The following is a 14,843-nucleotide window of genomic DNA, read 5'->3' as shown; positions in this document are numbered from 1 at the left end:
CATTTTCCTAATTACAGAGAGAAATGATACTACATCTATGCAAAAAGATAACTGATGTCTCTCAATTTGGTTTACACTGAGATCTTTAGTGTTAAACTATTAATGATAATCTGATAAAGATCGGTCACATCAGTTATTGTCACGGAACAGTGTCCGGACCAGTTATAGGTCAGTCGAAATCTAAATCAGATGTCACCAATGACAATGACAATGGTTGTATTCCCCATAAACAATACAGTGTAGAGGATAAGTACATGGTGGAACAGGATGGACATTAGTTTTGTAAATTAATTATGTCATTAATATCGGTAATAAATTTAGCCAATGATGTCAATTCATGTTGTGTTACATATATAATTGAATACTGTATGATATTTAAATGTGTTTGGTCTTTCATAATAATATCTGAACATATGTTTTCGCCTACTATTGAGTATTGGTTGATGTGTACATGTACATGTAAACAGATAATGAAATTTGTCACCAATTTCTCTTAAATAACAATCTACATAATCTATTTTCACGTGGTATATTGAACCACCTACCACTTTCAATTGGTAACTGAGTATTACATGTTCTAAACTTACAATCCGCTTTGGCTAGTTTGGGAGGGAGTTCTATTAAGTACTTTTCTAAACAAAGTTCGTTCTTATATATTCTATAATTGGTTCCTTTCGAGAGGTATACATTTTATTAACCAGCCATATTTCTTCCGCAGACTTCAGTTGACCCTTGGCATAAAGCCATTTCAGAAGTCAAATAGCATTTTTCCTGAATATTGAGTGCCAAAATGCATGTCAAAAAGACATGTCATTTGAAACTGTAGTGACAAAGCGAATTTTGAAGAATCTTAAAGATACTCAGAACGGTCTGCTGAAAGCCATGCTCTGTAGTCTTGAAGCATTATCTGTTAATGTCAAAGTTTTGTTGTATATATCTATCTATAGGCTATAAGTTTTGGTCCCAATATCTCATCAAGGAAGGATTTATTTTCATTTGATGCTGTCTTGTGCAGCGTTTTTACTGAAATATCTTATGAAGAAAAAAAAATAGCAATTTCAAACAATTTCCATATACGTTCTGGAATATTACATGTTCACTGTGTATATGCGATTATGATCTAGTGATTTTATTTGAAACTGACTTGAAATATTTTAAATCTAAAAAAAAATGTACTTTGAAGTTTTCTTTTTTCGACTGATTGTAACTTTGCTTTTAGTTTTCTGAATTTTTTAAAGAAATGGAAAAAAAATTGTATTCACTGAAATAAGCCATCCTTTATACTCCAGCTTGAGTTGAGAAATTGCGACCCGATATAGTCCCCGTAAAGATTGGGGATTGTGAACAGTCTGTATTAACAGTTTGTTGGTATTTGTCTCATTGCCGTTGAATTGTTTATATGTTAAAGAAATTACTCGTGAGAGAAATAAAGACATTTATTTTCATTAATAAGTTTGTGTTTTGTTTCGTGCTGAATATCAAACATAAGACCATATTTATCCACATGCAACGCACGCTTTGTCGTGAAAGCCGTTTAATTATTTCGAATTTAGGTATATATGTACCCACCACTATCAGATGGTGGACTATTCAAATCACCCTTCATCCACGTTAGCGTTATACTCAGAGATTACTGGAGGGATCTTTCTCAAATTCTACATGAAAGTTCCCCATGGTCCGTTGTAGTTATGCATATCGCGTTTTAGGACTAATCAGAAAACAAAATGGCCGACAAGCGGCCGTCTTGAAACATTTTGAGAGTTGAAGTTTGTTATTGTTATCTGATATGTTCCCTTTGTTAAAAATACCCCTGGCCCAACATTTGTCATATTGGAAAATGACCTATAATATTACGATCCTTAAGTTAATGTACACGATTCCCGTTATGGATTTCCAACGTCGAACTGGGTGATAGCACATGTAAGGAAAATGAAGAGCAGAGACGTATATAACACACTCACACATATACGTCTCTGTGAAGAGCAAGGAAGGTAATAGATCATCCTTTGTAGATCGGATAAAGATCCTTTCATGGTGGGCACCAAGATCCTTCTAGGATCTCTTGTTCTCTTCCACGATTATTAAAAGGTGCCTAACTGACTGGTTTGTTTGTGGTACAAAAAATCTACTACATGAACTAAGTAATCCGGTTATCATTTATCAGCGACCAATTTTGGACACAATCCAGCGGTTCCGGATAATTAATTTGAAGGAAAGGAAGAGAAAATTAACAGTCAGTTTGTCCTTACCGGGATTCAGTTTTTGCTTGATCAACGCTTAGTCATTTTTTTTAACAAAAAGTACGCGGAGATGTGATTATTTGTGTTTATGTTCTAGGAAAGTAATCTTTCTGCATCTCAGGACAGGCATACATTCTATATTGTTTTCAGTTTTATCAATTATGAAAATATGACCGTTTCAAATGCATCAATGTGGTATATTCTAGGGGGTAGGGCTGAGTGCAAGCATACAACCCAACAACTGTCATTACATTCCGCACAGTGTCCATGTTGACTAACGTTAGGAAACTCGTAGTCAAATACGCCGATGTCCGTCCGTCCGGCTTGTTTCTAAACGAGAACATTTGTCTCCGAGACAAGACGATGAAAAACGGAAAGAAGGAAGGGCGGAAAGGCCTTTTCTTAAGTTAACTATCCGAAAATGTGCTTATCTTTTACTAATAACGTTCATACACAATTTTAAAAACAACAAAAACCACGCTGGTCGGTAGCTAATTCGAAAACTGACTATGCCATTTAAAAATATGATCGGACAACGCTAGTCTGTCTTATTAGCAAAATAGAAGGAATCCAGTTTATTTTGGAACCAATTTATAGCCAACAAATTTACTTTTAAATGTACAAAAAACTTCCCCGATTTTTCGCAGTGGTTGGTATCACAGGGACATGAGAATTCGTTACAGCTAAATTTGGACCTGAACTAAGGTATTCAGAGTAATTTTACATGTTTTTCGGGTTTAGATCGACTTTATTTATTTTTACTGAAAGTCTATCTAAACCCCTAAACATATAAAATCACTCTAAACGCCTTAGTTTAGGTCAAAATATAAAAATAGCTGTAACAAATAATCAGGTCACTGTGGTTATTATCGGATAAGTTGCGCGTGATTCAATGTCACGTATTATATGAATACTAAGAAATCCGGACGTGTTCGGGGTACATGTATAAATAAAGTAATACCAGGAAACTGTTAATCATTTCATAATCGGGGCAAACAGTTTATCATGTATCTTGTCATTCTGAAGTGATATAATTTTAAAATACGTCACACGATAGTGTATAGCTGTATTTGCTATCTCTATTAGAGACACAGATAGGGCACTTATACAATTAGTGACGTATCCAGACCTGCTTGTAAACAGTGACTGTTGAAGTAGATAAACCTGTTCTTGTGACGATTAAAATTGGTGATATTTGCAACGTGTAGACGAGTAGCTTATATAATGAGCACAGTGACATGATAATTAGTCACAGCTATATTTAGGCCTTAACTAAGGTGTTCAGAGAAATGTACACGTTTTAGGTGTTTAGATCAACTTTCGGTAAAAATGCTTCCCCCAACGATGATATGTGGACTGTCCTGCACTCGTCCGTATCAGCGTTCAAATGGGGCGCTGTTTTTGCCTACTTGAAGATTTACCATTGCGATTATTCATTGACATTTAAATTATTTGTTCGTCAAAAATATGCATCTTTGGTGGGGAAGATGTTGTGAAAAGTGTGCACTGTCTAAAGCTCGCAATACTGCACGTGATGGGAATAGTATTGCTTAAATGACTATTTTCAACATGGCCGCCATTTGTTTTGCCACTTTTAACCACTTATTGTGTGGACTGTTGGCTCGATGGAATGTGCGCTCGCCTTTCACAAGGTATTGAATCACCTGCTCGGCCACATGTGTTTTTTTTCCGAATACGAAATGTATTTCGGCGTTGTCCCACATTAAGACCCTCTGCGCGCTTCAAACCGGGCCAACAACATTGATTTACATATATTGGAAAACTGTTTCATATTTGCTGTAAAACAAATGAAGTTATTTAATCACTTTCCAATTTCTGCTTCGAGAGTCTTGACGAATAAGTCACGAATTAATATTCTAAAACGAAGACGTGCATTCGAAGAAAAATATATCACTGGCCATAAATGTCTGAATACTAGTAATACAGCAACGGATATATATCCCGTAGCTTCTAAGAATGCAAAAACTCCTAAACCACATATGCCACTGGCGCACGTGACAGTCCCATTTTTATACGAGTGTGATAGCTACAATAACAAAATATGTTCTTGAAAAGAGACAATCTTCCGGTTAAAAATCCAGCCGAAGTGACACAGATCTAGGACACCGTATAGATATCGGGGCCTCAATGGTTAGGAACGACGCCTATGACCCTATTTCTAATCTCCATAACAAACACCAGCCGGCGATAGAGACTGACTTTTTATTGCGTCACGGGGAACAATGCAAAAATGAATAAAGCAAACATTACATATATTATTTTATTATTTTATGACATCAATACATTAATTGTTTTTACATGTTAGCAAAATATACACAAAAGCACGAACGTTATTCAATGGACGTCGTCGTATCACTCACAGATTTCCATTTAAAACAGTTTATGATGTCACGACGTACGACATCGTACTTAGGCCATTTTTAGAACGGGTGTAGCGATACAATATCCCATGTTTCTCTCCGACTAGCTTTTTTTTTAATTACTTGACGAATCTTTAACATAGTTTACATACATGATGTTACTTGCAGACGCAGGGGGTAAAACATGCAGCATTGCTATGCTTTGGTATAAGTAGTCGCAGTATATATTGTTTTCTGTCAAAAGCTTCCATTATTTCACGGGAGCAAGATTCAACTAGATATCCAATTTCAGTTACACCGCGGATTTATTTTTAACGGTAAGGAAGTTTCTTTATACAGGAAGTTTTTATTTTAAGTGCATGGGGACAAAAGGGTATTTTTAGTATTTATACTACGACCTCCACTTTTGAACAAACAGGTTCCTGTGGATATGTAGATAAGGATTTTCTTTATTGCGATTCCTGGGGAGACACGTCGGTCGAGAACAATAAATGGGATGTTGTTTCTAACGAGTCCGTGAGACAAGCAGCACAGAAAAAACGACACCTTAGTATTTCTCCGACCTCTGCATAAGAAAGATACATGTGTACCATGTGTCGGCAAGAGACACTACCTCGAGAACAAAGAACTGCTGTACAAGCTTCCCCTGAAGATCTTGTATGGATCTTACTGAATTTTTGCTGTGTGTATTTAATGCTGCATTTTCATTGTCTGTGTCCTATTTTACGAAACTTCAGGTTAAGAGGTGGAAGGAAAAGAGCCAAACACTACTTATATACGTGGGTGTGTGGGATATGGACAGTCTACCTTCGAGTGTAGACTTTGTTGTCAGAACCTCAGCAAACCCTCGATTGTGACCCGAACTCTGCACCCTCGGGTAGAATATCCATATCCCTTTAAAATTGTTGACTCTATCCGTAAATCTCTACATATGCTTTAAATGAAATTTAATGAGGTAACTAGAAATACAAACATCACGAGCCTTTTGTGTCGTCATCACAATGTCCAGTTACACTGCCACCATTTGTCACGCGACATATTGGCGTTATAAAGGGGTTATGGCGATGTAAGAAGGGAAGCACATACATGGAATCAATACATGTCTATCTTAGCGGTCAACACATAAACATCTCTTTAAGTCTACATATACAAAAACTCAACTTATGTCCTGTCAGCACATTTATCATAATTTTCTCACAGTAACACACCAGTAGCATCATTTACACTGTCAATTCAGATTTGGGACTGTCCGTTAGTTGGCTTACATCAAAATCAGAGGTGATACGTTTCTGCCAATGTGACGTCATAGTCAAATGATATGTGTACATTTTAGTTGGCAAACAGCAAAATGTGACGATCATGTCAGCGATATTAAATCCAAGACAGGAAATGGCGTCTTATATACTGTAATGATATTGATGTTGACGTGCACATTTGGAAGCCCAAGCCGGCTTTGTACACGAAACGTGTCTATAAAAACAGCTAATGGTAAATTAGACAATATAAAAGATAGTTCAGCAGTAAAAATATGGGTAAATATGAAAAAAATGGGTATATATCAAAATCATATGGAATTCTTTTTTACTTGGCAAAAATAGAATATATCTATAAATGTTGACGTCACTACATCTACAGGAATGTTCCAATCAGAGAAAAGCTATTTGCTATCACACAATATATTGTAACAGGGTGTACATTTCGCAGACATGAAGCACAACCTGTTAACATAGCAAGTGTCTTTTTGGCTCAAACTTCCGACTTTGGCAATTTTTGATGTAGCTTAACATATTGTATATGTCACTTTAGCAAACACAATAAATCCATGATTATGTAAATCAGCAGATAGTCGATATATATTGTAGTTGACTAGTTAAACGCTTAATATAAGTTGCTCCATTGAGGAAAACACATTTGTGAAAGTTACTGCGATTGTGAATGCACGCCGTTTGGCTGGGAAAGCTTGAATAAGCCTACACAGGGAGCCATTTGAGAATGTCACCCTTCCAGAGATTATGGGACGAAGTTGTCCTATGCTAGCTGTCTTTCGTCGATACATATATGATTCCCAGCAATCCACCGAACCAAATCAGACCGCCTACTATCACAGTGATCTGAATGAGGAGGCGTGTCCTATCGGACGCTGCCATTGCCCCGCCATGGTCGCCTATCTCCAATGCTCTTGTCACCTGGGGACACGAATGTTTACAACGGTTACAAAATGGACAATGCATTTAAATTCAATGACCAAGATGTCATTAACATTTGTACCGTATATGAAAGGAGATATATTTTGCCAGCGGCCACAATGTTTTAATTGTATTCTGCAATTATAGTACGTTGCTGAACATTTATTTTTGTTATTAAACATAGTCATATAGAATCCAAAATAAACATTTATGAGCAATGTTGAGTGCTAGATTTATCTTCTTCTTTTTTCTTCTATGAAATTTTCTTAAAAAATTGCTATTGACATTACAGAAAATAATTTACAGTGTATAGCATAAAATAACTCATAAATTGACACCCAACATCCTAGATTCCGAACACGCAATACCAATCAGTGACATTTCTTATGAAACCTATGGTTTATTACAGTGGATAAAAACAGTCAAAGCAACGCTTATTTTTTTTTAAAATGATACAGGCATTGAATCACTTTTTCGGAAACAAGCAATTACATACAAATTATATAGTACTTCTGAGGATTTTCGATGTGCATGTAATTGCTTACCAGGTGTTTGCTTACAAAGCAGCTAAGCACCTGAAGTCTGACTAATATTTCATTATACGAGTAGAATAAACACTGATGACGTCACTAATGTACCTATGTCGTCATTTCGTAGATACTATTAACTATAACTGATATTTTTAAGAATTACCAACAGGAAAGAAAAAAAATCACGGAAAAAGTATTTTACATTTAGTCATGAAATGTTCTATTTCTTTATATTTTGAAGCATTGCGTCTTTGTTTTGATATAAAGATATTTCCTCTTCTCTACATTTATGAAGACGACGCAAACCAGTACCTTTCGAGATGATATTATGCTAAGTATTCCAATAGGAAAGAAACACAAGATGGCGGAGAGTATTGCCCCGATCCGGTAGTTCCTGGGAGGCTGTCGGAGGTAGGCCACATTAGGCGCCAAGGCTGGGGTCTGTCAACACAACAAAAACACAAAGTGACCAAATGTGTTATACAATTACCGTTTTATAATAATATCAACTTGAATTGATTTTACAATAATTATGAAATTATTCCAACATATGTTAATCACTCTTCTTGGCCCGGCAGGGGGTCTTAATGTGGGGGAGAAACAGATGAACCCGGAGATATTCCACGTGGTCGGGTAGGTGACCTACGTCCGATCGGAGAATCAATCCCAGCAGTCTTGGTTAAAGGCGAGTGCGCTATCCACTGCGCCACCCGACCTCTCAAACATATTATTATATCGTCCATAAGACGATAATGTATTGTAGAAATACACTCCTAGTAATAGAGGTTTGACACACCATGGATCGTCTGGTTGAGCTTTGCTTTTTGTTGTTGGCGTCATAGATAAGACAATCTCAAACCGGTTTTACATGTAATTACATATGGGGGGTTTTCATGAAAATAGACGAATTATGAGAGTTCAAATTATTATTTTCAACATTAACCATGCATCATAGTTATGCAGATTTGTTTAAATATTCAGATTGGAGAAATTAAATGAAATTTTGCCATGTAATTATGACGTCATCGTACTTGTGTTTATTGTTACGTCACAGTGGTTGATATTAAACAGTTATATAAAGAAAATTCACGTGACGTGTTATTAAACAATAATAGTCTGAATATGTTTCCATTTTGCAAGATTTTTATAGCACAAACTTTAATAGCGAATTTCATAGATATCTGATATAATAGAAAAGAGCTTCAAATTAGTTTTCACCATCTACTCATCCAAAACATCTCATGTTTCAATTCATTTTGCAATGAAAGAACCATTTTTAACAAAATACAATTTTTGTTTATATGTATATTTCCAAGTTAGCACAAAATGTCGTCATATATTACTTATTCTATCACAGCATCAATTAAAACTGTCAGGTTCAAAGCATAACTTAACTTGTTTTCGTTATGTGTTTGTTTATAAAATGATTCAGAGTTTCGTTATTTTATTTTTGTAAATTGTAACCATATTTTCACAACCATAATTTAAATGTCGTGAAACCTGCATTTAAGTATGGAAAGTCACTGTTTTACTTTATAATATATTTATGTAATTTAATGCATTGCACCACTACATATATCCTTGTATATGCAATGTATTTATGGCACAAAGACATTTGTGTCTATTGCGGAATAAAGATTATTATTATCTAAAAAAGGATAGCGATTGATATTTTTAGAAATTGATTATTGCATCATTATCACAATTCGAATTTCAATTTATGCATAACAATAAAGAATATCTGTTATATACATGATATATTTAGATAGATATTAATAAACTAACTACGTAGACAAGTGTATCTGTTGGTCAGATTGCATACTTTTTACTGTATCGAAGCTTGGCGATGAGCGTTAAGGAACACATCACGTATCCAATGCGTTCGTAATTAAAGTCAGAAGTGTCTCTTCATTACCTGTGCTTAATAAAGAAGATAAAAGTACCTTTAAAACTAGAGAGTTCCTACCTTACTGTCTATTGCTATATATCTGTCCAGCATGGTGTACAATCACATCCAGATAGGGTGCTAGCTCGCTACCAAGATGATATCGTGTGAGAAGTTTACCATGAGAAAACGAGGAATCTTTCTCCATACAGCCATCGACTGATAAAACCATTAACCGTTAAATGCATTATATTCATTCACCAAAGTACCGGTTTCTATTTTAACGACGGGACTTCATGACGTAGTAATGGAAGTGAGACGAGATACAATCTAACTTGTGAATGGAAATAATGACCATGTACAATATTACATAGCTACCTGAACGAGTCAATTAAGACAATTAAGATAACACGAAGTAATGAAATACAACTTTGAAGTGTCATAGAGTTTTGCTGCTAATAATAATCTTGCATATAACAGGTTAAAGTAAAACCTCTTTATACCGCCAACATTTGCTAATTAAGCCTCTTTATACCGCCAACATTTGCTAATTAAACCTCTTTATACTGCCAACATTTGGCAACTAAACCTTTTTATACCGCCAACATTTGTAAATTAAACCTCTTTATACTGGCAACATTTGTTAATTAAGCCTCTTTACACTGCCAACATTTGTCAATTAAACCTTTTTATACCGCCAACATTTGTAAATTAAACCTCTTTATACTGGCAACATTTGTCAATTAAGCCTCTTCACACTGCCAACATTTGTCAATTAAGCCTCTTTACACTGCCAACATTTGTCAATTAGGCCGCTTTACACTGCCAACATTTGTCAATTAGGCCGCTTTACACTGCCGACATTTGTCAATTAGGCCGCTTTACACTGCCAACATTTGTCAATTAGGCCGCTTTACACTGCCAACATTTGTCAATTAAACCTCTTTACACTGCCAACATTTGTCAATTAAACCTCGATATACTGTCACCAATTGCCCAGCAAAATGTTTGCGTTCATATAAAGTGTCTTGAAAATGTAGAAAGGGAAACAAATACATGTATTGTTACGAAAGAGAGGACATGGGGACCTTTTTAATTGAAACGAGATATATTGTGAATTTACTGTACATCATACCGAAACATCATTTTTTTAAATGTAATACATTGAAAATAATGCATTTGAATATGCTAAAGGGTTTATTTAATAGTTGATAAACTACAAATTACTACCACAAATGGAAAACTCGGCCACGATATTTTACATTCTAGAACTTATTACTTTCTCTACAAACCCCAGAACATCATTATTAGGACTCTATACTACTGCCAATATCCTTGTACAGCTGTACTGTAGCTGGCCACAGTGGACTAGCCCCTTAGGCCTTTCACCTCTTCGGAGTTTCTTCAAGGTTTAATATGAAGGAGAAATACCCATTTTTCTACACAAGGACCTTTTCATTGTTTATTTTAGATGATTTATCAAGACAAAAAATGTTTTCTACTTTTCTATAAAAAATTAGTGCAGATAGTCAGGAAAAACGTTTAATTATTTCACAAATTACCAGAAACCCTGTGAGGGTATGTACTAAATATCGAGATATTATGCAGGGGAAATGAAAACAGATGGTTTTGGGACAAAGTGAATCTTCAGCACATATATACGACTTTACAATATAGATATGATTATAAAACGTACAGATATGCCAGTACAACTTACACAAGATGACAGGAATATCTTATCTTCTAGGTTACATAACAGTGGTCTATATAAGTGGCATCCGGAACGCTTCTGGCATTTCTTTCTTCGTTCTGGAAGAAAGGCTAGAGGTGTTCCGGATGGTGTACGTGGTGTGTACACTTGACATCATATTGCGGTAGATAAGGTGATTAAAAATTGTACAGACATATTTCTATGCACTGTTTATTAGAAAAACGCACACAGGACCCGTTTTAAGGGGTAAAGCTCACAAATACATAACGTAATTTTGTCTGAATGATAACAGACCCTTTTTAAGACTTTTTTTTTTAATGATTTTCAAAATATTAAAAAATCTATCCTTTATATTCTTATTTAAGAATCCCGTTTCCTTTATATTTTAAATAAAAGTTGCTATCTTGAGTTATGAACAAAGATTTAATAAAATGTTCATAAACCGACGGACAGTTGCATGCTATGTTTCCTATGTCTGTGTGCGATTAAAGTATAGGAAGACGAGTAATAGTGATAAAGATAGTGCCGTCGCTGGACTCGAACCCGCGACCCTTGGCTCTCCAGCCCGACGCTCTACCGCTGATCTAACGGGAAATTCACTACAGCTGTCGCTTAAAAGGCAACCAAATCAATGCACATTTTTCACTAATGGTTGATAGCCTCTGATATAACCTAACAGCCAATAGTACGGTTATAACGAAACTGGACTGTGCTCGATCGTAGAGCGTCCATCTAGAGTTCGGAGGGTCCCAGGTTCGAATCCCTGTCTGGCCGTGCAATTTCTCTTTCTCCAATTATTACGAAAAACAATAGTGAGCTTGCTAACACTTCCTTCAAGCGTTGGGTGTACGCTTGGCAATGGTTCCGAACCTGGGTTGTAAATGGTGATGTCTTCGGGCGAAAGCTTAGAAAAAGGAGGGACAGATGGAGCGGAACTGGACTTGGCCAATCGTCGGGGATCAGGTAACTCAATAGGTAGAGCGTCTGTCTAGAGTTCGGAGGGTCCGAGGCTCGTAACCCCGGTCTAGCTGTGTATTATTTTTCTTTCTCGTCACCAAAAAGGATTCCGAAACGACCGAAGATTCATTAAGTACACATCATGCAGAAGTTCAAGACATTAAGGCTTTTGTTTTATTTATGTATATAAGTTCGTATTAATGTTTATTATTGATTCTAAAGAAACAATAGCCTCTACTTACAGTGTACCTGATGGGCCGTCTCTCATCGTCCGAATCGGAGTTCGCCATGTCCTGTGTGTCACCTCAAATTATCATCTAAAAATAGAAATAGGGAAACTAGAAACATGGGAAAGGATAACTACTCGATATTGAAGCGGACGTAAAACCACTCAAACAATCAAACAGCAGCTAAGGTCAAAACACCTAAGGTCACATGACAAAGGTATCCGGGGATGATAAAAGCCACACAACAAATTTATTAAAAAAAAAAAAATCGCTGTCCGCAAGAGATGGGGGTCAGGGTTTTATAAAAAAAATACATACATTTACATTCTGTATGCTTAGACCCATTGACAAAAATTACATTCATAAATGCATAACACAGGTGTTCATAGAATCTCAGCACGTGGGAACTGATAGTAACCTGATCACACTGCGTAATAATACACTACAAAAACAACTCACTTGGAACGACCGACCTAGATGCTTAATTCTTACATCTTAAAAAATTATTGAACTGTGCTTGGTGAAATATCCACGTATTCACGTGTCCTGTGCTACAAATAAACATTAAATATGGAACTACATTTTGTTGTGTTATTGTTGTTGACGGTTGCTAAGATCTCTCACGATAGTGTCACATTTCCCCGCGAAAAAAACCCTGTTCTCGCCACTGTGTTGCACCCGTGTATAAGCAGGAACAAAATCTGTTTATTTGTTTTATTCGTTGTTATATCGATCCACTGAAAGGATCCGTCAATGTAAATATAAGGAATGATATTTATTTTTTCAACATTTATGAGGCCATAACAACAATGGGTTTTTGGACATATTTTAAATGAATCGCTAACGCGATTCATTCAATATATCCATAAACCCATTGTTGTTATGACCTCATAAATGTTGAAAAAATAAAAATCATTCCTTAAATTAAAAAATGCTCATTAACCCCAGGCATCTGTGCAGCAACCATTATTTCGCCGATGTTAACAGATGATGGAATCAACCAATGAACATTTCCCAGTGTCATAGCACTAATATCGCATGAACTGAAATAGGGAATTAAAAATTATCTGCATGACTTTAAACCACATACTACTGTTCTCTGAATTATCATCTTTCATCCTACTGTATCTCATTGGCTCGTTTTTTGTTGTTTCCTTCAAGACGAGGCTTAAAATGTTTTCTTCGCAAATATCTAGTATATGAAGTTGAATTGAAATGGTTGATAAAATAAACATGTTTTATTATTTTATCTGAGTGTAATACATTCAGGAAATTATTATATACACCAATCGTTTAAAATCAGACTTATTGTCCAGCCTATTATAATTAGCGAGCTTGAAATAAAGGTTGTAGATAAAAAAAGTTGTACATTTGTTAAAGGGTTTTAAGGACTCCACCCCTTCCTCTATTTTAACATTCATGTATATTTTGGAACGCTTCAGACATGTTCTTTTTTCATTTTTACCTTTAGTGTCACTGAAGAGTTCGAAATGAACGAAATGGGAATACAGCGCAGTAAATCGTCTACTATGTTTGCTTAATTCTATGCGACTGCAGGGTTACAGGTACAAATACACCAAACGACAGGTCGATAGTCCAAAAATCCAGAAATGAACTCGTAACAAATATTTCATTTTTTTCGTCCCAATTTTATGAATTCATTTTTATGAGAATAACACAATTATAGTTAAAAATCATCTAGTCAAATTTTGAGCCTTTCAAGACATTTTTTTGAATTAATCGATATTTATGACCTTTTCGTCAAGATAAGTTTTTTTTCTTTGACTTGAGGGCATTTTCAAGGCCTACACAACCCCTTGATTTACTAAGTGTTTATATAGTGTTATACTTCGTATTAATTTATGTTTACTACAAGACCTATCAGGGTACGTATTAATTGGGGACATGCAACATACAGTGAATCATCATATTATCACAAAAACAAAATTAATATGATATTTCCCGGTGTAAATTGTTGTACACTATATACATGTATTATTGGTCATTCCAGGTTACCGACGATAGACGAACTACCAACGGTACACATGTATGGATGACGCGCATAATGGGTGTAGTAGGTTATTACGCGTGGCAGTTCAATAAGTAGGCACATCGTGGGAGTGTTACTGTGATGATATGAAACCTACTTTGTGCGCAATATGTGTTTTGAATGTACACAACATGCTTTCTAGCTTGTCTAAAACCACAAACACAATCACATTATCGGTAAGATATTTTACACACAGAGAACACCGATGATATATTAATAATAACGATGACCTATTTACCGCGAGTTACCTGTAACGTTATTATCATTGCTGTCTCGGAGCTCTTCTGCTGGTGCTGAAGTTGACTTAAATCTATATACAGGTGGAACTCTCTGATATTCAAGGACGACATCTGTAATGTCACATGGTGGCTGTTTTTCCTTATCACAAGACCGCCCTTCACAATCTATATCGATTTGTTGGTTTTAAATAAATCTATAGTCCGTTTCATAAATACTATATAAAATTACAAAATGATTGTGAATTATAGCATTCTACACTCAAGTAACCTCCTCCGGTAATCTTTACTGAAGATGACAGGAAACGGGGAACACAATTCAACATGAGACATATAGGGCAACATATGGTAATATATGTATAAAGCTGTATTTTAAATAGGAACAGAATACACGATAATGCAGAATGAAAACTGGTTTGGTTTGGTTGTGTTTGATGTCC

At 35.6% G+C, this 14,843-nt stretch overlaps 1 protein-coding gene across 2 annotated transcripts; it reads right to left on the bottom strand.

The window, feature by feature from the left end:
• Window positions 1-4,494: 4,494 nt before the first annotated feature.
• On the bottom strand, window positions 4,495-14,609 carry LOC110448260 (synapse differentiation-inducing gene protein 1-like). Of its 2 annotated transcripts, XM_021494430.1 has the most exons (4): window positions 14,416-14,609; window positions 12,133-12,207; window positions 7,650-7,778; window positions 4,496-6,807 (listed from the first exon to the last, which is right to left on the bottom strand). In XM_021494430.1, exons 2-4 carry the CDS (start codon window positions 12,178-12,180, stop codon window positions 6,655-6,657), a joined length of 330 nt encoding a protein of 109 aa, XP_021350105.1. In that variant the 5' UTR covers window positions 12,181-12,207; window positions 14,416-14,609; the 3' UTR covers window positions 4,496-6,654. The 2 variants fall into 2 exon arrangements, with proteins under 2 accessions (XP_021350113.1, XP_021350105.1); XM_021494438.1 differs by lacking the exons at window positions 12,133-12,207; window positions 14,416-14,609 and adding an exon at window positions 9,304-9,545 and having other exon boundaries at window positions 4,495-6,807.
• Between the last annotated feature and the right edge of the window lie 234 nt (window positions 14,610-14,843).

The sequence above is a fragment of the Mizuhopecten yessoensis genome, unplaced genomic scaffold, assembly GCF_002113885.1.
Source record: "Mizuhopecten yessoensis strain PY_sf001 unplaced genomic scaffold, ASM211388v2 scaffold419, whole genome shotgun sequence".
NCBI classification, from domain to species: Eukaryota; Metazoa; Mollusca; class Bivalvia; order Pectinida; family Pectinidae; genus Mizuhopecten; species Mizuhopecten yessoensis.
This window is presented reverse-complemented; position numbering and strand designations above follow the sequence as displayed.